The 27,210-nt window shown below is 39.1% G+C and overlaps 2 protein-coding genes and 1 pseudogene across 2 annotated transcripts; 2 read left to right on the forward strand and 1 right to left on the reverse strand.

The window, feature by feature from the left end:
* Positions 1 to 6,556: 6,556 nt before the first annotated feature.
* LOC143629836 (subtilisin-like protease SBT1.7 pseudogene) lies at positions 6,557 to 9,048 on the forward strand (annotated as a pseudogene).
* Positions 9,049 to 15,227: 6,179 nt separating this feature from the next.
* On the forward strand, positions 15,228 to 17,191 carry LOC143629815 (uncharacterized). Its single transcript, XM_077098985.1, has 5 exons — positions 15,228 to 15,416; positions 15,512 to 15,623; positions 15,713 to 16,210; positions 16,289 to 16,463; positions 16,925 to 17,191. The coding sequence occupies exons 1-5, from the start codon at positions 15,340 to 15,342 to the stop codon at positions 16,945 to 16,947; spliced, it is 885 nt and encodes a 294-aa protein (XP_076955100.1). The 5' UTR covers positions 15,228 to 15,339; the 3' UTR covers positions 16,948 to 17,191.
* An 85-nt stretch (positions 17,192 to 17,276) lies between these two features.
* LOC143629816 (pyrroline-5-carboxylate reductase-like) lies at positions 17,277 to 19,355 on the reverse strand. The gene is made up of 7 exons (XM_077098986.1): positions 19,138 to 19,355; positions 18,361 to 18,409; positions 18,100 to 18,191; positions 17,927 to 17,999; positions 17,730 to 17,850; positions 17,556 to 17,661; positions 17,277 to 17,466 (listed from the first exon to the last, which is right to left on the reverse strand). The coding sequence occupies exons 1-7, from the start codon at positions 19,333 to 19,335 to the stop codon at positions 17,278 to 17,280; spliced, it is 828 nt and encodes a 275-aa protein (XP_076955101.1). The 5' UTR covers positions 19,336 to 19,355; the 3' UTR covers position 17,277.
* Between the last annotated feature and the right edge of the window lie 7,855 nt (positions 19,356 to 27,210).

The raw sequence follows: 27,210 nt of genomic DNA on the forward strand, positions 1-27,210 counted from the left end.
GTGGCGAATATCTCAGTGACGCTTTTGGTGAGTGGCGTCCATCTGGAGTTCCGGTGCGGCTGTACATTATCCCTTCCGCCCAATCGATGTTGCAAGCCGGATGAGGTGTCAAAGTTTACCCTTGACTGCCAAATGCCTAGCTTCCGCTTTTTATTTAGTCGGGCGGTGAGGACGTTGTCTTCTCTCGTCTTCTGAGTGTAGAGGTTTGTGCTCTGTGGGAGATCTCTACCCAGTTGCTTCTCCGTTTCCGCATAGCGTTTTGCTGCTGTCATGATGGCATCCCATGTGGATGGCATGCCATCTTTACCCGTTAGGGTGCAGATGAGCTCTGGGTCACGCGCGCCCTGGATGAAGGCAGCGCGAACAAGATCTTCGCTGATATTGCCCAAACTTAGCTTCTTTGAGTTGAAGCGAGTGATGAAGTTTGGCAGAGATTCATCTTCTTCTCGTTTGCATTTGAGGATTGTCCATTGCTCCTCGGTATACTTCCGTTGCTGGCTGAAGTGTTGGCTAAACTTCTGCTGGAAGTCTGCCCAGTCGTAGATGTGGTTGACCGGTAGACGATCAAACCAAGCTCTAGCAGCCCCAACAAGCGTCATTTGGAACATGTAGCACCACGTGGGTTCCGTCCAATTGCTGACGGTTGCCCCCGCTATGAACCTGTTCAAATGATCGTCTGGATCAGATATACCGTCATATGTGCCTATGTTAGGCATTTGTTTGGCACTCTTTGGGGCGATTGCTTCCGCAATGTCCCTTGCAAATTTGGACGTTCCTGCATTTGCAACGTTTGGTCTGAACGTTTTGGAGAAGTCTCGTGGACTTCCACCTGTGCTTTTTGGTTTGAAGGCTTGTCCAAAATGCCTTTTCGGTTGGGATTCCATTTCCTTACGCTTCCCTTTTGCCTTATGGCGAGGGTTCGCGTCGGAGTCGGATTCCTCCTAGTCATCCTCCCAGTATTCGAATTCGTCGGCCTGTTGTACGGAACGCAAGCGTTCGTCCAACTCAGCCTGGAATTCCTTTTGTCGTGCCTCCGCCCATGCCTTAACTTCATCGAGAGTTTGGCGGGGGAGTCTTCGTTTCTCAACCTGGGTATCAGTGGATCCCAGTAGGCGATCATTTACTGCACTTGCCCCAACATGAGTAACTGGGGTAGTGTTCGTAAAATTTACTTCACTTGCCCCGGCTTAGGTAACCGGGGTAGTGTTTGTAAAAACTGTGTTACCGGTATTCCCCCCAGTAGCTGGGGTTGTGGTTACCGGAATTTCTCTAACCATCTTTGTAGAAGTTTGAAAAAACTGGAGAAAAATGTAGTTCTAGCTTTATGCACGGATGGCGCCAATGAAGAAACACTAACCGGACCCCGGACAGATTACTGGTAACCTGGGGGTTAGAGAGATGTTTCCCACGAGGGGTTAGACCCTTGGAAGATGGTTCTTCTGATAACCTGCAAAACAGACACCGTGAGCTCGTCACTGAGAAGGGGGGGGGTTCCTCCTTGTGACCACCCTCCGGCGTGAGAATCAGACTAGATTGCTCTTTAAATATAAAAGTATATTAAGAGATTGCTAGAGCAGATATCAGGTATAATATGATAATATAAGATATGATAAGATGAGATGGTCATACCATTTGTGGTATTTATAGCCGAAGGTAGGTTTCCAAGGAGGTATGGCCGGCTGCAACAGTGTTCCTGTTCCACCAACAGTAGCCTACGCACGTGCCCTGCTGGTAGTTGGTGGGTAGGTAGCGGCTGATAGAGACCAGGCCTGCTGTATACTATTCATTTTCCACCAACTGCCGGCTACGCACGTGGTATGACAAGAGTTGGTGAGTAGGCAGCGGCTAATAGTGACATACAGTGTAGGAGCATGCTGCTCGCCATACTGTTGTCCATAAGCTGTCGTATCTTTAGTCAAATCTTTTTCCCATACCTCGTCAGGTACAGTACAGAAGATCTTCCCGTATCGTACGGACTGGCTTATTTGGGCGGAATATTCCCCCTCCCGCCCTTGTGCGGGATTGTTCCCGGCTTCGCTCATTCCTTCAGGTGACACTGAATGAGAGCTAAGTGCCTTGTGCGTGTAGCCTTGCTGCGCGGGTGGCCTTCCCTAATGGCTTGTATCCGAGGCTGCGGGGACAGGCGGAGTCCTTCACCATTGGGAGGCATTTCCTGCGGGACCAGCTTGCGTACTGCGCGTAAGGACGTCACGTCTCTGAGCATGGTTGGTCCTGCGGATCCAGTTGGTTTCTGCGCAGACGTCCCTGTTTAAGGTGAGTCTTGCGGGTCCAACTGGGCTCTGCTGGGACCTACCTCTTCAAAAACCCAAAATGTCCATTTGATAAATTGTGCCAAATGCACCCCAACACGAGTGGAGGCAACGATGATAGACGAATGGATGAATGGATATTTTAATAATATATAAAATAAAAAAAAATTAATTGACAGATTAAGAAGTCGAAGAAGTCATATATGAAACCACTTTAGAGATTTTTTTCAAAAGACAGACTAAAGAATAAAAATCATAAAACTTAGATCATATATAACGAAGCTCGTCATGGAAGAGAGGAAGCCAAGATGGAGGAGAGAGAGAAACTTGTCTCTATGGATGGGCCAGTGGAGGGTGGATGTTGTGAAAGAAAATCAGAACGGATAACTTTGGAAGAGTTTGAAAGAGACAATTGGCGGCTAAGGATGACATGGAGGACATGCGGTCTAGGACCTTTGCATTGTTAATGCTCTTAAAATTTAAGAACTTAAAATAATATTTCATAACATTTAATCTTTCATAACATTGTTCTCAAAATAATATGTAGTTATAAAAATATAAATGTAATGACTTAGTAAAGGCTATTTCTTAAAGATATATAACATGGGTATATTCAACAAGTAAAAATCTAGTATTTTTATCACGACTAACTCATACACTCGCTAATCCTACTCATAAATTTACACCTTTAGCTACTACAGAACCGAACTTTCAAGCTCCCAAATACCATATTGTACACACATTGATACCACAAAGCTTAAACTATTTGGTAATTAACAATGTAATTATTCTACTAAACTCATATGTCAATATAACTACTATTTTAGTTGCCAGTTTGCCAAGAAGCCTTTGGCCTAAAATTAATGTGTTTCATCTAATAACATAAAAAAACACATACAACCTTTTAACATGTGAAACTAAGAAATTAATATTATCTAATTCATTGCCCTTAAAGATTTGAAACACTAGTCGGCATCGTTACACCACTTATAAAAATGTACGGCAAAGATGCGTACATCAAATCCAATTGACCCAACACCCAAAGCCTTTACATGCAAGAGCCTCATACACCGAATTTGTCATTTTTATTAAGATCAACATACATTAAATCATTAGCTTTTTCTCCCTATCAGTTTTTCTTTAAAAAAACATTAATTACAAACACAAATTTATTTAATGTTCGGTGCTCTATATTATAAGTAGAAAAGATAAGCAGTGATATTTTTAACAGTCAACTATTTGATAATTTTTTTACAGAATATGGTGTAAACAAAATATCAAACTTTGGGGTGGCATTAAACTATTTTAGTAGATAGGTCATAGTTGTGTGTAGAGGTGAACAAATCGGGTATTAAAAAAAACCAGGTTCGGGTATGGAATCGGGTTCGGATATAATCGGGTATTAGCAATACCCGAGTCGGGTTCGGGTCTGGGTATTGCCTCTAAAAACCATACCTTATGTATCAGATTCGGGTCGGGTATAGAACCATGTATACTAAAACCGGGTATTTGAATACCCTATTTCCGAGTATTGAAAAACCATATTTTCGGGTTTTTTCGGGTATAGATTGGATTTTTTAGAGGTTGCACTTTTTAGGGTTATTTTTTGGGTATTTTCCGGGTAATTTCAGGTATTTGAAAACCTTGTTTCGGGTATTGGAAAAACCCGGTTCCGGGTATGGAACCGGTTCGGGTTCGGGTTTTCGGGTATTACCGGGTACAAATCATGTCCGATTCGGGTATAGGTTTTAGTACTAAAATGCATACCCTATCCATACCCTACAGGTAGGGTCGGGTATGGGTTCGGGTATTAAAACCCGGGTATAAAAAAACCGGTTCCGAGTTTTTTTTCATGTCCACTCCCGGGTTCGGGGTTTTTTGTGCACCTCTAGGTGTATGACTTCCTTCTACAAAATTCATTTGCTATTATCTTAACTAGAGGTGGGAAAAATCCCCGGTTTTGGACCCGACCCGGAGCCGGACACACTAAAAGTAAAGTATTTTTATTTATTTATTCATATTTTGGGAAGGCAGACATGTTGTGACGAAGAATTGACCTCGAGGGAATTGATAACGTGATTATGGATGTTGATGTGTAAAGAAAGAATCAAACAAAAAAAAAAGAAGAATGACAGAATTTGTGTGCTCCACCGTTTATTAATTATTAATAAATACTCTCCTCATACATCACATTCAGACTCCAAACTAATTTCTAATCTAACTTTAATATACAACTAATGACTGCCACCATATACATTCAATTATTGAAAAACATTAAAAGAACTATAGAAATCAAGGATTTAAAAAATAAAATACTCAATCTCATTTACACCTGGAAAGAGAAAAATACATTCTTGTGGTGGGTTAAATAAAACATCAAATAATGATAAATACAAATTGATATAAGTTATATACTTCTATTAATAAGGGTTATGCCTTAGAGCGACAGTAACGTTGTTGTCATGTGACATGAAAATCATTGGTTGAGTTATGATAATCTCTTGCCGAGGTGCATGGTAAAAATGAGATGTTTTACTTTTTACCAGTTGGTTGGTTCCCCAACACGAACATAACAAACCCAAAAACGTGTTTAACACATGAGCCAAAACATGAATAGGGTATTAACCTAAAAGCTATAAATTTTGATTTTGCATATCATTACTCTAAAGCTATCAATCTACACTAAAAACTCTATTAAAGAAACTACGAGTGTGACACCCATTTCTGTTCAGCCTTTTAAATTTTGATGTAAAATGCTCGTACAATTTAAGTAGAAAAGAGTCGTGCGAGTTTCCACAAACTACTTATGTATTAATCGTGCATGTATACGAGTCTCGTCGAACAGAATTGTGTTTGGCTATATTTGTGAGTTACGGACGTAGATGACATGCTCCGAATATGATAATACAATTTAGGTATATATATATTTGTTTCTCTCTCTAATAATTGAATGAAAAGGGGTTACGATGAGGAATCGACGTCTTTTTGAGGAAGCACTATATGATTATAAGTATAACAAAACATTTGAATTATTAGAAAGAAAGTCATCTCCACCAAGTAATGGAAAAAAAAGAAAGAAAGTCATCTCCACCAAGTAATGGAAAAAAAAATTATAAGTTTATAACCCAAGACTTGTTACTTCAATCTTATCTTAGACGTTTACACACTGCAATAGAGTTTCAATAAGTGATTCAACATAAACCTAATACGATTAACATGGGTTTGTGTTTAGCTTAAATGGATTTTGGTTGTCTTCCGGGTCGAACATATGAGCGCATATAGCTAAACAGGTCAGAATGATTTAAATATGCTATGGTTGTAAAGTAAAAAAGACTAACATGCCATATGGTAAAGAAAATGGTTTACATAACATTTACCTTTTTACTTGAGATGCGTAAAGTGTTTTAAAGTGCACATGCAATATTTTGTTTGATCCCTGAATCCCCGTTGGGTGCAATATCCCCAAGATTACTCAAAACATCCACAACGAGACATTTCTAAGAAAAGAGGGAACGGAATGATATAGATGAAAGAGAAAGGAAGCCATGGCGTTCTACAAGAAAGAATAAAACCTAACGGATATGGTCCTAAGTTGATAACCTCTAACCAAATTCCACTCAACTAACAATGAAACAAATAATAAACCCTCTTTAATTATCTATATCATCTATATCTCTAGCTGATCTTCCTTTTTCTTTTGCAATAATCTCAAACACCAACTTTCTCAAGTGACTCTACACTCGTTTCACCCCTAGATTTCTCAATTCATTGGTAAATAACCTTTTCACATGTAAACATCAGGATTGAATCCTACAAATTCCTAAATTGTCCTAAAGTACAAATCAAACGTCACCAACTTAGTATAAACATCGTAAAACAGCTGGTATGCCGTTCTTATATAGTTTTATACCATTAATTACGCGTGACAACATACATAAACAATCTTAGTATTTGAAAACAAAAATTACAAATAGCATATTTATAACTGACACCCAATGAAATCGAACTAAAACGTTGTAAACCACTTACGTTGTTTTCATCAAATTTAATTGCACACTAAAACATTTTTTTTTTTTTAAATTTCATTGGGTTGCCATGACTCTCATACTAACCACATATGAAGAGTTAGATTCCTTTTTGATGACTTTTTAGCACACACCATTGATTAAGAGTCCAGTCACTTGGCCCACTCACTTCAAATCCATGATAATAACAACTTATATTGCATTATTATTCAGTATTCACACCCCACATTATATATATTAGCACTTAAGCAAACAGCTAATACCATTATCATTTCATAATCACAATCATCCAGTCTTAATCTCTTATGTTCACCACTAGTTTCAAAAACACCCAAAACACTTTGAGAACATGAAGCCAAAGAATATGGTCCTGATGGCGGTAACCTTGGCGGTTTGTTACTGCTATGTGGCGGCTAGCAGCCACAAAACGTATATAGTTCACATGGACAAAACCGTTAAACCATCCGTGTTTCCTGACCACGTGGAATGGTACGAAACGTCTATGAGATCAGTATCTAAGTCCACACGTATGTTGTATACTTACGACAACGTTATGCACGGGTTTTCCACAAGGCTAACAGTTGAGGAAGCGGGTTTACTTGAAAAACAGCCCGGGATTATTTCGGTTCAAGAAGAGGTGATATACGAGCTTCATACAACTCGGTCACCCGAGTTTCTCGGGCTAGAAAGAAATGACATCATGCTTTCTGGCTCGGGATCGGGTGGTGATGTCATCGTTGGAGTTGTGGACACGGGTGTGTGGCCTGGAAGTAAGAGCTTAGACGATACGGGTTTTGGACCCATTCCCGGTTCGTGGAAAGGCGAGTGCGAGAGTGGGACGGGTTTAACGTGACGAGCTGTAATAAGAAGTTAATCGGTGCACGGTCTTTTTCAAACGCATATGAAGCCGCTTATGGGCCAATTGATGAAAGTAAAGAATCGAATTCACCGATGGATGATGATGGACACGGGACACATACTTCAACTACAGCAGCAGGGTCTGCAGTCACTGGGGCAAGTCTTTTCGGGTTTGCAAAAGGGAAAGCACGAGGGATGGCCCCACGTGCCAGGCTGGCGGTTTATAAAGCGTGCTGGCTTGGAGGGTGTTTCGGGAGTGACATATTAGCTGCAATGGAGAAGGCGATTATAGACGGTGTGAATGTATTATCACTCTCAATAGGTGGTTCGGTTTCTGATTATCCAAATGATGTTGTGGCTTACGGGGCGTTTAAAGCGGTATCACACGGGATATTCGTGTCATGCTCTGCTGGCAATAGCGGGCCCACACCTCAAAGCCTGTCAAATGTTGCCCCCTGGATAGCTACAGTAGGAGCGGGAACTCTAGACCGTGATTTCCCGGCTTATGTTACACTCGGGAACGGGAAGAAATTATCTGGTGTGTCACTTTACAGTGGAAAACCATTACCCGATTCAATGATTCCACTCGTGTTTGCTGGTAACGTTAGTAACACGACAACAGGCCGTATATGTGTACCGGGCTCGTTGCCACGGGGGCGTGTTACAGGAAAAATTGTGATGTGTGAACGCGGGTTGAATTCCCGGGTGCAAAAAGGGATGGTGGTGAAGGCGGCTGGTGGTGTTGGGATGATATTAGCCAACACTGATACATTCGGTGAAGAGCTGGTGGCTGACACCCATCTCATACCGAGCAGTACCGTAGGTCAAAGAGCCGGTAATGAAATAATAAAATACATCGTCTCGGATCATAATCCAACGGCCACGATTACATCCGGAGGAACTCAATTAGGCATCCAACCGTCACCAGCAGTTGCAGCATTCAGTTCCCGAGGTCCGAACCCAGTCACACCAGAAATACTCAAACCCGATTTCATAGCACCAGGAGTGAATATCTTAGCTGGTTGGACAGAAAAAATCGGTCCCACCGGGTTAACCGAAGACACACGGCGCGCAGAGTTTAACATCGTGTCAGGAACTTCGATGTCCTGCCCCCACGTAACCGGGCTAGCCGCGCTACTCAAAGAAGCTCACCCAGATTGGAGCCCTGCAGCTATAAAGTCAGCACTTATGACCACAGCATATAACACGTACAAAACCGGTGAACCGTTGAAGGATGTTGCAACCGGGATGCGATCAACGCATTTTTGACCACGGTGCAGGACACGTGGACCCCGTTTCAGCCCTTGATCCGGGTCTTGTATATGATGCCACCCCCGACGATTACCTAAACTTCCTTTGTGCATTAAACTACAGTTCGAACGCTATTAAAATGTTTGCAGGTGGAAGCGCCACGTGTACAACAGGAAAGAAATATAGAGTACAAGATCTTAACTACCCGTCATTTTCAGTTCCTTTGATGACGGCTTCAGGGGAAGGAGGCGGAAGCAGTGCAGTTAGCACTGTCAAGTACACAAGAACTTTAACAAATGTAGGCCCGCATGGAACTTACAAGGTTTGGATATGGTCAGATACACGGACGGTGAAGATCAAAGTTGAGCCAGCAGAGCTAACGTTTACTGAGAAAAACGAGAAAAAGGTGTACACTGTGACGTTTACTGCTAGTTCTATGGAATCGGGGGCTACTGGTTTCGGTCGTTTGGTATGGTCGGGTGGGAAGTATGTTGTAAGTAGTCCTATAGCTTTTAGTTGGGTGTGATTACTGTAAAGAATATTGTAAATTATTTACTGTCATTGCACTAATGTGTAACATTTTCCTCTTGGTGTACAAGTAAAGAAGATTAAATCAAATAAGATTTATATATTATAATGGACAATACATCGTTATTATATCAATGACGTAGTGGTTCCACTAAAATGGGCCTTGCAACAAAGTGATCTTCATCAATTATTTGGGAGATAAGAAAGCAACAACAATATGATATATTGTATGTATGTGATGTAGATATAAGATATCTATCTATAGTGCACATCTATATCAGTACCTAAAGATGTTATCATGTTAAACACAGGATGCAAACAGATTTTAGGGTCTAATTGGGGTTTGTATCTTTTTCAATATTAATTAAATAACAGGGGAGGCTCGGAGGGTGTGCGAGCCGCACCATCGGCCGGGGCACATAAGTTTCGGGGGCACAAACTTTTTTTCATACATATTACATATATATGTTTTTAGGGGTTAAAAATAATATTATTTGCAATGGTTTATGAGATAATTATATGCTCAGAATGGTTTCTGCTTATAATAAATCGGTAGATAAAAGTTTTATCCATGTACGCTAGCGAATAAAAAAATTTTATTAAGGCCTACGGGCCTTTTTATTTTGGTTCGGCCGAGCTATTTAAATTCTTGGAGACAGCTGTTAAATAAGATGAATGTGAATCGTCAGGATCCATTTTTCTTTGTGATTGCACAACTCAACTTTAATAATTCAATCTTAAACAGTGATGTAGCTACATCACTAGGCTATTGATAAATTATAATTGACGACGACAATTAGTTAAGAATGATGGTGAAGAAGGTGGGAATTAATATTATTACCAGTAGTGGTTAGGATTGGTAGGCAGAATCCATGGCGGATTAGAAGGTAATTGACATCGAGGAAGAAGAGATTCACCACGTCTGTGTGACCAAATTAAGAAGATCTCATTCGCAAGTTTTAACTTTAAAAAACACTTCAATTTTGAAATTGCCCTTTTATTGCCAACAAGTTAAGAGACCCGCGCAACTCGGAAAACTCACCTCACCGCCAATTATGTTGTCGGAAAACCTTTAAACAATTAAACCCGTCCATTGCGGCATGGACGCGGTGTTGATATCTGTTTGGTTCATTACGGTAAAAGTGCAAACATTATATGGCAAAAGTTGAAACTATAAAAGGTTTTTGACAATAATTAGAGTATCAGACCATCTATGTTGAGGGGCTTCGAAGTCCCTCATCAGTGAGTGTCACGTCAGCGTCATGTGGATATTGGGGGTTTCAAAGCCCCACCCTAAAGATGCCCCTCTATGGTGAGGGAGCTTCGAAGCCCCTTAATTTTTTTTATTTCTTTTTAATTTAATAAACCAACAAGCTTTAATAATAAAATACAAACTATATTAAACTAAATAATAAAAATCAAACTTAATTAAACTAAAAAACATACAAATAGAAAAAAAAAATAGAACTACTATTCGGCATCCGAGTCCTCGTTTGCGTATTTTGCCATTATACTTGCTTTTTTTTCTCCAAAAACGCCCGCGTGGCCGGATCTAGATGCGAGAGATCCTTTGCGAGGAGCTTGAAGTTCTTCTCTCGTTGCCGCTCTGATTTAGCCTTCTTTTTTTCTTCATGCATGGCTTTGTATTCCGCACGCATCGCTTTTCTTTCTCCGTGTATTATCTCCGGTTCCTCTTTTGAGTGTTTTTTGTCCTCACGAAACTTTTTAAGTGCAAGCTCCAAATTGTCAAACCGCACGCTCACGTCGGAACTCATCGTGGATGTCGTTCTAGACGAAGATCCCCCACCTCTAGCCTCCTTGGCCCTTTCTCTTCCTACCTGACGTGGCAACTCATCTAGTTCATCAAAAACAAAATCGGAATCAATCTCGTTTAAGTTAAATTGAGAACGAGCATCCGACCCGGCTTGAGACGGCGATTGATTGGCCGAAGTAGACGTTGTTTTTGACCGTTTGGACGGTCGCGGTGAAGATGTCGGGATCGGATGCCACTTTGGCGAGCTCGTGCATTTCTTCCAAATTTCAAACATCCACATGCCGAAGTAGTGACCATGAAGGCCCTTGTATTCTTTCAACATAACCTTAAGAAGGTCGGCGTCGTTTTTGCCGCTTCCCAAGTTGTTCTTAAGACGAGTGTGAATTGTGGAAAAGTGGTTCATTTTTAAAACACTGCCTTCCATTTGTTGGAGATGGAATCATCCCCGCGGTAGCGACCTCGACCCATTATCGCAAAGAACTTATCACGTATTTCTGCCCAAAATATCGCGGTGCGTTTACCGTCACCTAAGACCGAGTCTTCGGATGAGTCGATCCACGCTTGTGCCAACGCCGCTTCCTCATCGTCTTCCCACTTTTTCCTGTCGTGCATTTTGGTTGGTGTTTGATCGGCAAAAACCTTCTTTTTATGGCTTCGTTTGCGACGAACTTGGGTTTCGGGAACTTCGGTTTTGGGAACTTGGGTTTCGAGAACTTCGGTTTCGAGAATTGGTGCTTGGGGTGTTTGGGTTTGGGGTGGCGGAGGCATAACCGGCATTGACATTCGATAAAACATATCGTTGGGAAACGATTGTACGTTTGGAGGCATGGCGTGTAGATGTTGGTTGGCAAAGTAAGGGTTGGTAGGGTCATTGTTTGCGAGCAATCCGGCCCACCACCTTTGAGCCGGATCCCACGGGTTTGGGTTGGTGTTCGGGTTTTGGTTAGGGTTTGAGCTCGAGCTCGTGTTTGGGTTTGAGCTCGAGCCTGCGAAATTTGAGAAAGGATCCATGGTAGAGAGTTGAGAGATTTTTGTAGTGAAATTTAATAGTAATTTGGTATTTGTTTGAGTAAAAAATGATAAAATGGATTAGTATTTATAAATAAATAATTAGTTTTTTTTAAACTAGCCGTTTATGAACGTTGGAGAGGGGGACCCACCAAATTTTCAAAACCGCGCCGGCCGTTGGAACAAACCAACCCTCCGCGCCCATGGTTGGACCGCGCCCCACGGCGGTGTTCCGCGCCCACGGCGCCCAAAAAGACCACCCCACCGCGCCCCAGAGCGGGTGGTCTTAAAAGTCTACAAATTTTGATTTCTAAAAGTTTTGTGGTAAAATTTGAAAATCTGAAAGGTTTTATAACAAAAATTGAAATGTGAATAGCGTTGATACGTAAAAGTATAAAACTTTTGTAATCAAAGTTAAAATGCTAAAACCTTTTATGTTACAAAGTCTTGATATTTAAAACTATAGTAAAATGGGATTTTCGTCAATGCGGTTTGTTCAAACTTGTGATTTTAGTCCAGTAGTTTCAAATCTGCGATTTTCGTCCATGTGGTTTCATTTCACATGCAATTAAACTCGCCCCCCACTAACCCCGTTAAGTCTGATCGTTAAACTCATCAGTGTTCGCTCACATGAGGGGCAATTTTGTCCTTTTTTCCTCAAATACACCTCAGCCCAATGTGAGTGGGCTTGCGAATTAGGGTAGCGGTTTATTTGGGGAGGAAAAGTACAAAATTGTCTGATGCTTTTAACGACCAGACTTTACGGGGTTAGTGAGTTTGAGTTTAATTACAAGTGAATTGAAACCACATAGACGGAAATCACATATTTAAAACCATTGAACTAAAACCGCATATTTGAATAAATCACACGGACGAAAACAACAGTTTAATCTTAAAACTATATAACTCTGTTGTCAAATTTGAAAGGCTAAAACCTTACAATCTGACTTTTGATATATATAATTTTTAACAAGTTAATAAAAATAATAACCATCAATCAAGTTTATAGTTATTTAATTTATTATTAAATCGTTGAAAAGAATGTAAAAATATTCATAAAAAATGTAATAACATTATAACTTGTGTGATTTTGTTATTAAAGAAACTTTCATAAAAAACTTAATTTAGGTGGAGTTTGGTTTGTAACTTGTACTACCCCGGTTTATTTCAATTAAATTAAATTGAAATTTTAAAGGAAAATGTCATAAAAAACCAACATACTTTTCTATTTTACTCACAAAAGTCCTTCTACTTCTTTTTACACGTTAAAGTCCCTATACTTGTTACTTTTAAATACAATTATGAATTTATATTTAAAAAAAAAAAACTGGAAACCTGTTGTTTAGGTAATAATCTTTTTTTTTTGAGTGACCTATTGATGGTAAATTTCTTCTTTTTCTTTCTTAAACAGCTTATTAATAATAAAAAGATAAAGATTACCTGCATATATTTGAATATATTGTCCCATCTGATCAATTAATCTATTTATGATCAAAAGACACTAATTAATTTATAAACCGAAGTTCCGTCATTTTGTTTCACAATCTTCAACATAGTTCTGTTATAGTTCTTCGCATTCTCCCGCGAGCTCTGATTTCATCGTCGTCTCCCTCCGACAGCCACCCTGTTTCCAAGATCTGAATCAAAGATTCCGGCGTTAGGTTGAAACAAAACCAAATCAAATGACAATTCCTTCGAATTCGTTTCGTACGCGAGGAGCAGATAAGCATTAATTAGAAACGGTGGTGACGGTTACCCAACGGTCCAATTTTGTGTTAATTAGAGAGGTGCATATACTAATTTACTCTTGAGAAGATGAAGAAAATGTAACTTTAGAACAAAGATAGAGATTGAATGGGAGATAGAGAGACATAGATGAAAAGAGAAACGGGCGGTTGCTGGTGAGGTATGTGGCCGGATATATTGTGGTGATGGTGGTGCTATGAGCCGACGGCTGTGTTGGAGAAGATGATAATAATAAATTAATAATGTGTTTATTTTTTTTCCTTTTTAATAAACCACTCAAGCTCAAAGCTCAAAGCTCAAAGCTCAAATCAGACAAGATATGTACTTATGGACTTGTGTAGCCGGTTTATAAGTTTTATTTCACAATTATATTCAAAAGTAACAAGTTCAGGGACTTTAACGTGCAAAAAGAAGTGGAGGGACTTTTATGAGTAAAATAGATAAGTATGTTGGTTTTTTATGACATTTACCCAAATCTTAATTATATATTTCTTATACGTTAGGTTGCCTAAAGTCCCAAAGGGACATTCTGGGTTGCCTGATTTGTTGGAACGCAAATCATAATTCAATGAATAATATGCTTTTATAAGTTATAGCATTTCCTTTTTATATCCACTTAACCGTATTTTGTAATGAAGTGAAAGTAATTGCAAGCTGAAAGACATAATAATAATTATAATAATCACTAGCATTCTCTTATTCAATGGCTTAGGTCAACTGGTTAAGAGAAGTGTAAAGTAAAAAGAAGAAGAAATCGTATGATGATCGTAATCTATTTAATGTAACATGTAAATACTAAATTTATTAATGATTTGACGCAATGTCAAAGCGCCTTTAAAAAAATAAATCAAAATGGTAATAGTCTTTTCTCTTTTCAATGTTATTTTTTTTTTGAACGACCAACAATAAATTTTTTATTCAACACCAAAACGCGGAATAGCAAAAAGCTCGACTCAAAAGAAAAAAAGCACCACCAAATCCACCAAAACAAAACATCAAAAACCAAAGATTACATTTGCACATTAACATTAAAAGGACACCATCTTTCCCATGTTAATGTCAACATGTTCGATCTCGATTGCACCTACAAGTACCCCAATGCTTTAATATTTCCCACCACATTACTCAAATGAATTGGTTTTTGTTGAACACCACATCATTCCAAGCCATCCAAATACACCACATCGTAATAAGACAAATAGCATGAAAACCTTTTGCTTTCTTCTTCGGAAGCCTTGTAAATTTATACATCTCCAAAATATCTCGAATACTAAAAGCAAAGAAGGACGGGACCTTGTACCCCTGTGAGATTACTTGCCACGTTGCTTGTGCAAAAGAATACGACACAAATATATGCTCCGCCGATTCCTCAATTTCCCAACAAATCGAACAAACGATCGATGGTACCGCCACATTACGTTTAGCTAACGAGACACGGGTCAGTAATCTCTCCATTTTAGCCCTCCAAACAAGAATACAAACTTTTATAGAAACCCAATTATTCCATCCGATCAAATAGTCACCAACCGCCCATATCTCCTTATTGACCATATTTATTTTTATATTCTTCTCTCTCGACTTACTCGGTTTGACCGAGCACCTTACGACGACAACGACTCGGTAACCTTCATAAATAAAAACTACCACTTTCCCAATTCTTCTTTCTTCTTCTTTATCTTCAATTCATTTCCTAATAATAACAAAAAACTAACGACCTTAATATTATTAATATTTCCATAAACACACGGCACACGATCTATTCAATTACAATTACAATATATTGTCTAGTGATCTATTCCAATATAATCCATTCATTCATTCATTCTGAGCTAGGGTTTCTTTTTATATTATTATTATTATTATTATTATTATTATTATTATGGCGTCGCATTTTGAACAGTGGGAGAAAGATCCGTTCTTTCCTGCAGCAGAAGAAGTTCAGGAATCTGCCGACAGGTATCTTAATTTAGGTTTATTTTTACAGTTTTACCAGATCTGTGTTTGATTAATAGTTACTGAACCGGTGAACCCATTTAATTGTTTGATTCAAGGATGGAATCAACGTATAGAACATTGATTCACGCATTGAAAGACCCATCTGTCTGGAAAACAGAAGAGCTTCGAAGGGATTTACGGACCGCCCTCGGCACGGCTAAATGGCAGGTAATTGGTTCGATATGGATTATAAATTTATAATAAGTTTGTGATGGTTTTAGTTGTTTAGTTTGTTAATTGTTAATAAATGTTTGCAGTTGGAAGAGTTTGAAAAGGCTGTTAATGATAGTTATAGTAAGTTGTCTTCTAACGATACGAAAACGCGACACCGTGAATTTATTAATGCGATGGAGAGCCAGATTTCGAAGGTTGAAAAGTGTTTGAACGAGTCGGTAACGACGCAAAAGCCGCCTCGGCCGTGGGTGCGGTTAGATGAGGGAGAAAGCAGGGAACTTGCATTGTTTCTTTCGGGAGAACCTGCGGGAGATGTTGTTGAGCGGTCAACGTCTGAAAACAAGGTTTCTAAGCATAGAAGGACGGCGAGTGCTGGAGCTGACATTGGTGCTTGGAATATTGAGGTTGCTGTAGATGTTTCGGTTGGTGAAAAGACGGAACTGCCCCCTCGGAAGACGCCGAGTTTTTCAGGGTTTTTGAATACCATGGAGTTTGCGTCAAAGTTGCATTGGCCGAAAAACGGTTACAGGAAATTGAAGGTGGTAGATCATAAATTGCCCGAGACTCAGCCTGTGAGCAGAGTGAGTGTTATACAATTGTGCTATTTGTTGATTTGAAATGTTGTGTTTGTGCTGATAATGTTTTGTTTTTGTTGAAAGGGTTGTTATGAAAGGAATAAGAGTTGTCTTGAGAGTGACGATGATTGTTACCAGAAGCAGCTTTATGGGTGGTATGGTGCTATACAAAGACAGCTTCAAAGATCGCAGTATTACGTGCAGTATAATCGACCAACTCAAATGATATTTTGGGTGCTTGCTCTGATATTCTTGTTTGGTAAGTTTGCGTTCCTTAAATATAAATGAAGTCCGAACAGTTGATAGACATTGATGAATTTAGGGTAATAACTAATAAGAAGTATATATGTTTTTGGAACTCGCTTGCGAACACCAAATCTTTGTTGGATTTAGGATAATAAGTAGCAATCATATAGGCAGATGAGATTAATTATGTCGTATGGTACACCGTGATGAAAATTTTGAATCCTAGTTCATTTCTCTCGTGTCATGATCTACGGTTCATAGGAGCGTGAGGTTTCCTGTGCATAAAATCTAGTTCATATTCTTTCATTTCTCTTATAGGTTATAACCCTTAAAAATGACTAATACTGACATATGTTACTAAATGATTTGATCGCTGAATTCTATATCTATGATTCATTTGTCTAATAGAAAAAATTAAAATGGCTACTGTATTATTAGCTATTTATCTCATATGTTATTTCTATTTTTTTGCAGCATTTGTTATGCTTGTGATATGAACGAAGCACTGGTCAAATTCATCAGCATAGTTAGCTGCACCTGCAAGAACTATAATTTGCAGACTCAAATCGCGCTAAATTTCGTGTCTCTACGGGTGGTCAGGCTATGAGATAAACTTGAGCTCTCTGCCCCCATATTAGATACAGAATTGTACAGATCAATGTTATTTTTTTTATTTTGCCATGTAACGTTAAATTTGTACCACTTGGAAATGACAGTAAACAAAAACTAAATATAACCGCTCCTTGTTGTCTCAAACAGCATAATTCAACTACTACAAATAGAGACTCGTATCCCCAAACCGTTCATTAAATTATACTAATAAAAAACTAATTCTGGGAAAGCTCACTGCTGCGTTTCGCAGCAGCCACAACCGCATTCATTAATATCCCACGAAAACCAGACTTTTCAAGCTCATGAACTCCAGCTATGGTGGTTCCGCCTGGTGAAGTAACATCATCTTTAAGCTGACCTGGATGTTTCCCTGTCCGACTGGCCATAGATGCTGCTCCCAGAACCTAAAACAATCAAACCTTTCACAATCACTCACTGTTTTTGCTTTTATTATTTTAAAAAATGAACAAAATGTGAGACACGAAAAACATACAGTTTGAGAGGCTAAACCAAGTGCAAGTTCCCTTGGTAAACCTGCAGCTACAGCTCCATCAGCCAAAGCTTCAATCACCAAAAATATATATGCAGGACCGCTCCCACTGTTTATTATAAACGCAGGTTAAATAATCAAATTATACTTTTGGTGTTATATAAGTTAAAAACGTACCTCAAGCCGGTGACGGCATCAAACTGTTTCTCATCGGCTTTCCATATCTTACCAACTGCACCGAATAAGCTGGCTATTATTTCACCATCTTCTTGGGTTGCACCTGCTCCCAAACTCATAACTGCAAAGCAAACTATGTTTTAGACAAAAAAAAAATAAGCTAAAACACTGTAAATAAAGATAAAAAAAACTCATACCAGATGCTCCTTCACCTACAGCAGCAGGGGTATTCGGCATCACCCTGATGAAGCGATCATGTCCAGCCCACTCCTGCATAATACAAAACAGGATATGTTAACATATAATAAGCAAATATTTGATCCTAACTTCAATAACGGTGAAATCACAAGAACAAAAACAGTAATCAAACCTGAAGGTCTTTCAATTTAATACCAGCAGCTACTGAGACCAAAAGCTTTTTCTTAGATAAAAGTGGTTTCAGCTGCGAAATAGCATCTTTAACTGCACAAATAAAAACATTAAAATACAAAAAACTTAGCACTATAATTGCAGCTATTAGTTACTTGATTATATGCAATATCATTTGCAGCTATTTATATGCTATATCATTTAGCACTAGAATTGTTATATAACAAAATAATTAAAAATGGCATGAAAATAAGGGAAATACCAACTTGTGGCTTGACCGAGAAAATCACCACATCACAGTTTTCAACAACCTGAAAATATGCAGCAACACTAAATCAACAAACACTCCAAAATTTGTACACATACATTCGCACATAAAGCTTAAAAATCCTGATACAAATTCAAGTCGAGTCCTTAGGCCCAACGTAGTGGGGCGACAAATTTTAGAATTTTGGCCGATGTTAAGCGGCAACAACGAACAACCACCAACACAACCCCCCCCCCCGGCCGATATGTGGGCCGACAAGGGGAGGAGTGACATGGATTTGTCGCCTGTGTATGTTGTGTGTGTATGTTAAAATAATAAAAAAGGGGGCTACAAAGGTCTACTGTCTACACCACCACTAAAATGAAAATTGCCCTTCAGCTGCCGTGTCAAAAATCGCCCCATTTTGTAGCCCTCCACTACACATAGCCTTATAAACTCAAAACTAAAATAATCACATGTTTTTAGATCATATTTATACTTAAATTTGAACTACTCAAAACTCCATAAGTTTTATTAGCTAGATATTTAATTATTCGTTAAAGGTTCAGCTCATATATTACAAAAGTAGCAAATGCAAATTACTGGGTCCAAATCAACATAATATCTATGTAAAGTTCATGAATTGTACCCTTCAATCAAACACAATATTATTATTATTAAGTTGATAAATTTCGGTAAACATTTAATTCTCGGCAATTATTATTTGTTTCTAATTGACATGCACAGCAGTATATGACAGTAACAATTGAAACAGATAAATTATTACTAAACCTGATTGTTGTGTTCTTTAACATCAACACCGATGGACTCGAAAGCGGCACGACGAGCACCTTTATGAGCAGTGTAAATACGAGAAGCGGGTAGAACGCCGGATTTGACGACACCTTTGGCTATGCTCTCGGCCATTTTACCAGCTCCGATGAACCCTACCTTGTACGTGTCGGCCGGAATAGGTTGTACGGCAGACATCGTTGTTGAATCCGAATGAACACTTGAATGACTCGTTCAGTAGTAGCAACTAAATGATCGGAGGATGACTAGTAACCTACTTACTACTGATTGAGGATGGACATGGGCCGGGCCGGGCTGGCTAGTCCAGTTTACTTTACGTGTGAGATTTAAACACATTGATTCATGGATGAGATTATCAATGATTCAATCTTTATCTATATTTTTATTTGTGATAATAAGTTAATAACTAAGAGCATTCTCAACCCATTATTTAAATTTGTAAAGCCATATAATTTAGGTAAATTTTAAGAAAACCATCAAAATCACCTCTTCAATTCATGGATGAATTATATGGCAACTAAAGTAAATCCTTAAATATAGGGACTCAATTTTGGTCCATACCATATAATATATCACGTATCTCCCAATCACCATTTACTATATAATAAGACAAAAGAGAAAAAAATAATAAAGAATTAATTTATGGATATGAATAGGGAATAGAATGTGGAAGAATTTTGAAAAATGATAGATAAATTTATGGAATGGTGTTTTTTAGCTAATATAGGGAAAATATATGGAATGGGATGTGAATGCTCTAAAGGGTGTGTTAAAACCAAACCAAACCAAACCAAACCATAAACTAAAACTTTGGTTTTGGAATTTTCAGTTTTGGTTTTTATTTTGGTTTTGATTTTCTCATTTACGCTTAATAATTTTATTCTAAAAAAAGTTAGTAAGTAATTAACGAAATTATTAATATGAAATTAATGTAATACTTTACTTCTAAATTATTATTCTATATTTTATTATTAATTACTACTACCGCTATTCTTATCTATCGTTTTATTTGAACGACCAGCAAACATAGAATGTCTAGGTAATCCATACGGGATGACCCAATGACAAAAGGCCACCATCAGCTGGCACAACCCTGCCGCACGGAGCCCTTGAGCGCCTCAAAGTTATCTCCAGTTTTGGAGAAAATCCACCCACCCGAAGACCTACTGGTGGTAAAACTCGGACGCACTCAGGATCGAATTGGAAATCACAAAGATCACAATCTTCTTTCATTGAGCCACCATGTCCCTCCCAAAGTGTTGTAAGTGGGGACTGAACTTGGTCAAGATTTCTACCACTACATCACATTGGAAATGACATTGTTCTTATCTATCTACTTATTATTATTCTTATCTATCTACTTATTATTATATATGATTATTGTTAATATTATTTTTAATATTACCTACGTATTTATTGCATTTATCTAACCTTCGGCTACTACCTAAAGGTCTAGCGTTGAACTTGTGTTTTGTGTTTTGGTTTCATACATATGGTTTTGGATTTTGTATCTCTTTGAAAGCAACCTCTCTATTCTTTGGGATAGGTGTACGGTTTGCCTGCATCCCACCCTCCCCGGGCGCGGCAAATAGTTTTGCAATTGACGGGATTTTTTACTGGGTATGTTTGTTTTTTGTTTTTGTATTTTGGTTTCGGTTTTTTCATTGGATTCGGTTTTTTCATTGGATTCGACATTTTCAAAAATAACCAATGTTTTAAAAAAATGCACTTTAGATCTCTGTACTTTTTTTAATTAAAACTTTCACGAAAACATTTATATAATACAAAACCATTCGAAACCATAAACCATCCAGGTCATTACAAAACATAACATGATTTATGTCTTAACATTTCAAAAGCATAATAGTTAATCTTCTTCATCATATGCCGATTTGTTCTTCATTAACCATGTGTCGAGCCACCTAAGCTCAAATCAAGATAATGATATAAAGAAGCATTGTTATTACTTGAACCTCTAGTTGAATTGAGCTCATTCTCATATATAACTGGATTGAAATCAATAACACCAGTCTCTCCATTACATTCAGTGACAGCTTTATCATATGCTCTGGCTGCTTCAACTTTTGTATTAAACATACCAAGATACACACGTCTTTTTCCTTCGCCTAAACGTTATTCCGTTTTAGCCTCCCATCCACCATTTTTATGAAAAGCAACTCCTTCGAATTTTGAACTTCCTCTTGAAAATCTTGTACTTTGTCTCCTTAGTACATGCACTAACTCTTCTTGTGTTAATTTTGTCTAAGATTATCTTGATAGTCTTCGAGGTTAAAGTTTAGGTCAGCTTCCATGCCATGAAACTTAATGGCCGTCCTATCATAAGCCCTTTATCAAGTTCTTCGCTTCTTCTTTGCGCAGTGACGTGAAATAGTTGTCTTAAACAACCTTTAATGAACTAATAGATGCAAGACGATTCAAGTTCTTGAAAGCTGAATATTTTGTGAACTGCGACCACCATTTTCCCAAAAAAATTTAATTTCCTCCAAACATGACCAACAATCAATTCCTGTCAGATCAAAGTTCTCCGTGTTGTTGACAATTATAGCCCTCTATTAATTTTATCAAACACCAATTCAAAATTTCAAGATCTAGGTTTTTCATATTTTTTGTTAAAGAACCTTAGATCTTGAACAAACACCCAAACCTTAACCAAGTTAAATTAAACAGAGATGAAGCACTTATCAAGATGTCGGATACAAAACCCTTAACTCAGATATTTCAACCAACATCATATGATACGTAAACCCGATCTAGTCTGGTTCGGTTTTGGAACAACATGAAAGAGATAAGGTTTGTGAGATGATGATGACTTTAAGATGTAAATGATATGGTTATGCAAACTAGAAACGTGGATGGTGATAACTTTAGGTTAAAATTGGTTTTCTTAAGAGAAGAGGAGAGAAATGTGAGTTTAGATATAGAAAGATGTTGAGAATATGAAGAAAAGGGGATGGAATCTTTTTTTTAGTGTTCAAAGAGACCATGAAGTGAATAGTGTCCATTTTATAGGAAGCTCTTTGCCTTCTAGGGTTTCATCAAGTCGGGTCCAAATGGGCTTGCCCATTAGGCTTATTACACCCAAAATGACTTTGGGCCCATACATTAGCTAAAGGAAGTATCTCCGTGTTGTTTTTAAAATATAAGCCTTTAAAATATAGCGTAAAACTACATGAACGAACTATCTAATACATAAGCTTTTAAAATATAGCGAAATAACGCCCAACAAATCGTCAATTTTTATTTCGGTTTGGATTTTCTAGTTTTTTCAGTTTCAGAGTTTCAGATTAGTTGTTTCGGTTACTTTCACACCCCTAATAAAAACATCAAGCATACTTGGAATATGGTTAAAAATAAAAATCATATAACAAGCATATTTGAATTATGCATTTAATGTCAGTGTGAGGTTAATTTGATAGACATGCAAAATCTTAATTGAGTTATTTGTAAAAAAAAAAAAAAGAATGTGTATGTATGTTTATGTTGTGAAATTGTACTTCAAAATAGATCAACGGCTTATTAATTTTATAGGTAGTAAACTATCACAACTTTACTCGAAACAATGTAACGTTTTCGAAAGAATTATCAATTGGCTTTAAAACATTTCGTGGTTAATTCTAGAGACTAATTACTATTGATGGTTTGTTTCGTCAACAATGATTTAGTAATTGATAACTCATTTACCGGTGATTGCACAAGTGATGTTGATTCTATTGCTACTAATCACGTTGTTATTTTTTATCATACAATTAATGTTGATGGTTCAGTTTCTACTTATGGTACTGTAGAGGTAAGATACCAAAAATACCCAAATACCCTTAAGTACCACCCGCGGGTCACAGAGAATCCTCTTATAAGCCACCCGCGGGACACATGGAACACCCGCATATCACGATTGAGGAGGAACGTCCTCACAACACATGCGGAAGCATCCTGGCATCCTCAAAAGTCATCCGCATGATAGGATATCTGTCCGCCTAAACATCCGGAAGACAATGCCAGCGGGACAACTGTCATCACTCAAATACTCTCTAGAAGAAGGTACATGATTCTTACTTGGGGAATACGTAACTAAACAACCAATAAATAAAGGACACCTGGCCAGTTTGTTATAACCGTGCACATGGCCAGAGTGCAATCCATCCTATCATTGGGAGACGGCGTGTCCAGGTTGTTATACCCATGCACATGGGACGTATAGTTCAACCTATCACAAGAGGACACGCGTCTAGGCAGTTATCAAAGATCTTATGGAAGAGGACAGCTGGCCCAATCACCTTCCTACATCCTTCGGCTATAAATACCTTGTCAAACGGTATGAGGTAAGCATTGACTCACTTGCATTCTGACTCACTTAGTCTGTTTACTTCAGTACTTTCTCTATTTACGAACGTTACTGATTCTCATGCCGGAGGGTGGTTACAGGAAGACCCTCATCTTGTCCTTCCTGTAACCAGACTCACGGTGTTTGTTTTGCAGGTTCCGGTCATTGGAATTTGGGAAGTCACACTCATATCATTGGTAGTAATTATCGTATCTTACCCTGTGGACTCATTGGATCCAGGACCCATACCTGGGGAGTGGATCCATGTTCCTTCATTGGCGCCATCCGTGTTGGTGTTAGAACTGCATAATTTTGTCTCTGTCGGTTTCTGGTTCGTTTGATATGAGTAAACTTCTTGAAGGGCCGACGGGAACTGCTGCACCCGATTCACGTGTAACTAACACAGAAGCACCTCCGGGTCTTAGTGTTTTTGCACGTATCACGACTCGGGGTGGCCGTGCTCTTGAACGTGTCACTGCTCCGGGGTCACGAATCACTGAGGTAACACCTGGGGGTTTTTTCCTAGAAAATGTTACAGCACCAACCGATCCCACTCCCACAAACATGGGACGTGCCTTGGCACCGTAAGGTTCTAATTTGGGTCAAAAACGAATTACGGATGAGACTCGCCGGAAACGGCCAGAATTGGATCTGGAAAATGATTCAGGCGATTCTGACATCACGAGATCTCACCAACGTAATTCTAGATCCAGAGGAGCATTAACTCCTGAGGAGTGGCTCCACGTGCAACAACAAAGTTTGGTGGCTGAATACGAGCGAAGAAAACGTAATGAACGACTTCACGCTCGCACTTTGGATTATGAGGAATCCCCTAGAGGATCTCCTTCCCTTCCACCAATAATGCGAGGAAGTCAGACTCGTTACAGCCAACAGACGGAGCCGGAGTTTGGCGAGTTACCAAGGCTACGCCCTCGTCCTCGCATAGACATGCGGATACCATCTTACTTGGACGAGTTTGATAGTTATGATTCATCTTATCACCCAGGAGATTACAGTATGTATACCGGGGATAGTAGGATGAGCTCACAGGCGAGAAGCAGTCGTCCGCATGACATAGTCCGCCATACTGAGTACCATAGCAATGCTGAACGAGACTTTACCAAACCATACCGCCCCGCGGCTTTCGCCGAAAAATCAAAATTTATAGCGAGCATTGCCACAATACCCTTTCCTGTTAATGCTAAAATACCTACATCGGTAGGTAAATACAATGGTATGACTGATCCAAGCGATCATCTCCAGAACTTTGTGGCGGTAGGTGGTGTTAGTGGTTGGACGCTTCCCTATTGGTGTCACATGTTCGCATTGACACTAACAGGGGCAGCAAGAGAGTGGTTTAAAAAGTTACCTGACGGTGAAATTTTTAGCTGGGACGATTTGGTGAAGAAATTTTCTCAACAGTTCAGTCAACAGAAGAAACATACTCGAGGCCAATCAGAAATTTTAGATGTCGTTCGTCGCGATAACGAGTCTATAGAAGATTTTATCACCAGGTTTAACGATGAGAGCCTGAACATCGGTGGAATTAGTAAAGACATGCTTCGGGGTGCCTTCCGCAAAAAACGTCAGATGTGATGATTTAGTCCGCACACTTACTGGCAGAGATAGAATGCCAAAAGAGTGGGACGATCTCATGACTGCTGCAAAGGCGTATGTTAACACTGAGAAAACATTGAGAAATGGTAATCCGAAACAAAAATTCAAAGTCGAGTTTCAAACTCCAAGACTTAGACAGGCGAAAGGCCCTATCTGGTCAAGGCTTCAGCCAGGTGCGGAAGCATCAAAACCATTTGATGCACGATCCCTCATAGGCAACATAAACAAAGTGGGACCCTCGAACTGAGGTCCCAATAATTGGACTCCTCTTTCAAGGACTCCTGCTAAAATTCTCACCACGGAGAATGTGAATTTTAAAAAACCACAGCCACTGACAAGAAGATCATTCCTTGACCCGAAAAAGCGTTGTTCGTATCATGATGACATTGGTCATAATACGAATGAATGTAGAACATTAAAAATTGAAATTGAAGCAGCTGTAAAGTCTGGAAAACTTGGACACTTGCTAAAAGGAGGAAAACCTGACAATGGTAAAGCTCCCGCACGGGATATCCAAGGCCCGAGTAAAAAGCAAGTCAGAGATTTAAACATCCATATGATACACGGCGGGTACGATACAAGGAAAAAGAGGAAGGAGTCTGATGATGAGGACTGGAAGAATGAGCCAGTGATCTTTCCTCGTATCAAGGGGGACCGAATAACAAAAACCCCTTGATCATCACTGCCCAATTCGGACACTACTATTCCCAATACGTCTTCTTCGACACCGGTAGTACTTCCGACATTATGTATGAACAATGTTTTGAACAGCTTGACGAGGAAGATAAGGAAAGATTAAAACCCATACACGCTCCAGTATCGGGGTTCGGAGGGGAAATAATGCATCCGCGGGGTGTAATTTCATTCCCAGTCACCTTAAGTGACGGAATTCACTCTAGGACTGAGGAAGTCGAGTTTTTGGTTCTGCCAGCAACATCAAAACATGACATTATTCTTGGACGAGAAGCGATTGGTGACTTTAATGCTCATCCGTCCACAGCACACGGTGCAGTAGGAGTTCCAACTTGCACTGGCATAGCAATAATTTATGTTAATCGGCACTGCTTTGCAACCGAGAGCTCAAAACCAAGCAAAATTCCAAAACAAACTGTGAAGACTGAACCAGAGAAATGGGTTTTGAACAAAAAATTTCCTGATCAAACTGTAACAATAGGACCTGCTATTTCCGAGATAGTGCGGACCTTCTTGAAACAGTTATTATCAAAGAATATTGATGTTTTTGCATGGCAACCCGTGGATATGACCGGTGTTCCGAGGAATATTGCGGAACACAAGTAAAGGGTAAACCCGTTGTTTACGCCAATTGTTTAGAAACAACGTAAGATGGGTCTGGAACAAACAAAAGCAATGAATGAGCAAGTCCAGGACCTCTTACAAGCTGGAATCATCCGCCCAATTCGTTATTAGACTTGGGTTGCTAATCCAGTTATGGTTCCCAAAAGCAATGGGTCATGGCGGATGTGCATTGATTTCAAAGATCTAAATAAAGCATGTCCCAAAAATTGTTATCCCTTACCCGAAATAGATCTCAAGGTTGATGCTAGGGCACAATTCAAATTCAAATGCTTCCTGGATGCCTACAAGGGCTACCATCAGATCCGCATGGCAGCGGGCGATGAGGACAAAACATCATTTCGCACCGATCAAGGCACCTTTTGTTACAAAATGATGCCTTTCGGACTGAAAAATGCGGGAGCCACATATCAACGATTAATGAACATAGCGTTCAAAGATCAAATTGGCCGAAATTTATAAGTGTATATGGATGATCTCGTAATAAAAAGTGTTGAGGAAGACCAGATGTTGAGAGATATTGAAGAGACGTTCGAAACCTTGAAAGGTATCAACACGAAGCTGAATCCGGCCAAGTGCTCATTTGGAATGGAAAAAGGAAAATTTTTGGGAGTGATTGTCACGGATGCGGGCTTCAAAGCTAATCCAGATAAAGTTCAAGCTATAGCCCACATGCCTTCCCCATCTTCCCTCAAAGAAGTTCAGACATTAAATGGTCGACCGGTTGCCTTGAATCGTTTTTTGGCGAATCATGCAGCTAAGTCCCATCCTTTCATTTC

Source organism: Bidens hawaiensis, unplaced genomic scaffold, assembly GCF_021521415.1.
Source record: "Bidens hawaiensis isolate Kalapana, Puna unplaced genomic scaffold, B.hawaiensis_p1.1 tig00005467_1, whole genome shotgun sequence".
NCBI lineage: Eukaryota > Viridiplantae > Streptophyta > Magnoliopsida > Asterales > Asteraceae > Bidens > Bidens hawaiensis.

Bases quoted from the DNA above. Each gene is read 5' to 3' on its own strand.
- LOC143629816 (XM_077098986.1), bottom strand. From the start codon at position 19,335: ATGTCTGCCGTACAACCTATTCCGGCCGACACGTACAAGGTAGGGTTC. The intron at 18,000-18,099 runs GTTTGATTACTG...TGTATTATGCAG, and splicing joins TTAAATTGAAAGACCTTCAG to GAGTGGGCTGGACATGATCG. The intron at 17,851-17,926 runs GTATGAGTTTTT...TTTGCTTTGCAG, and splicing joins TGTAGGTGAAGGAGCATCTG to TTATGAGTTTGGGAGCAGGT.
- LOC143629815 (XM_077098985.1), top strand. From the start codon at position 15,340: ATGGCGTCGCATTTTGAACAGTGGGAGAAAGATCCGTTCTTTCCTGCA. The intron at 15,624-15,712 runs GTAATTGGTTCG...AAATGTTTGCAG, and splicing joins TCGGCACGGCTAAATGGCAG to TTGGAAGAGTTTGAAAAGGC. The intron at 16,211-16,288 runs GTGAGTGTTATA...TTTTGTTGAAAG, and splicing joins AGACTCAGCCTGTGAGCAGA to GGTTGTTATGAAAGGAATAA.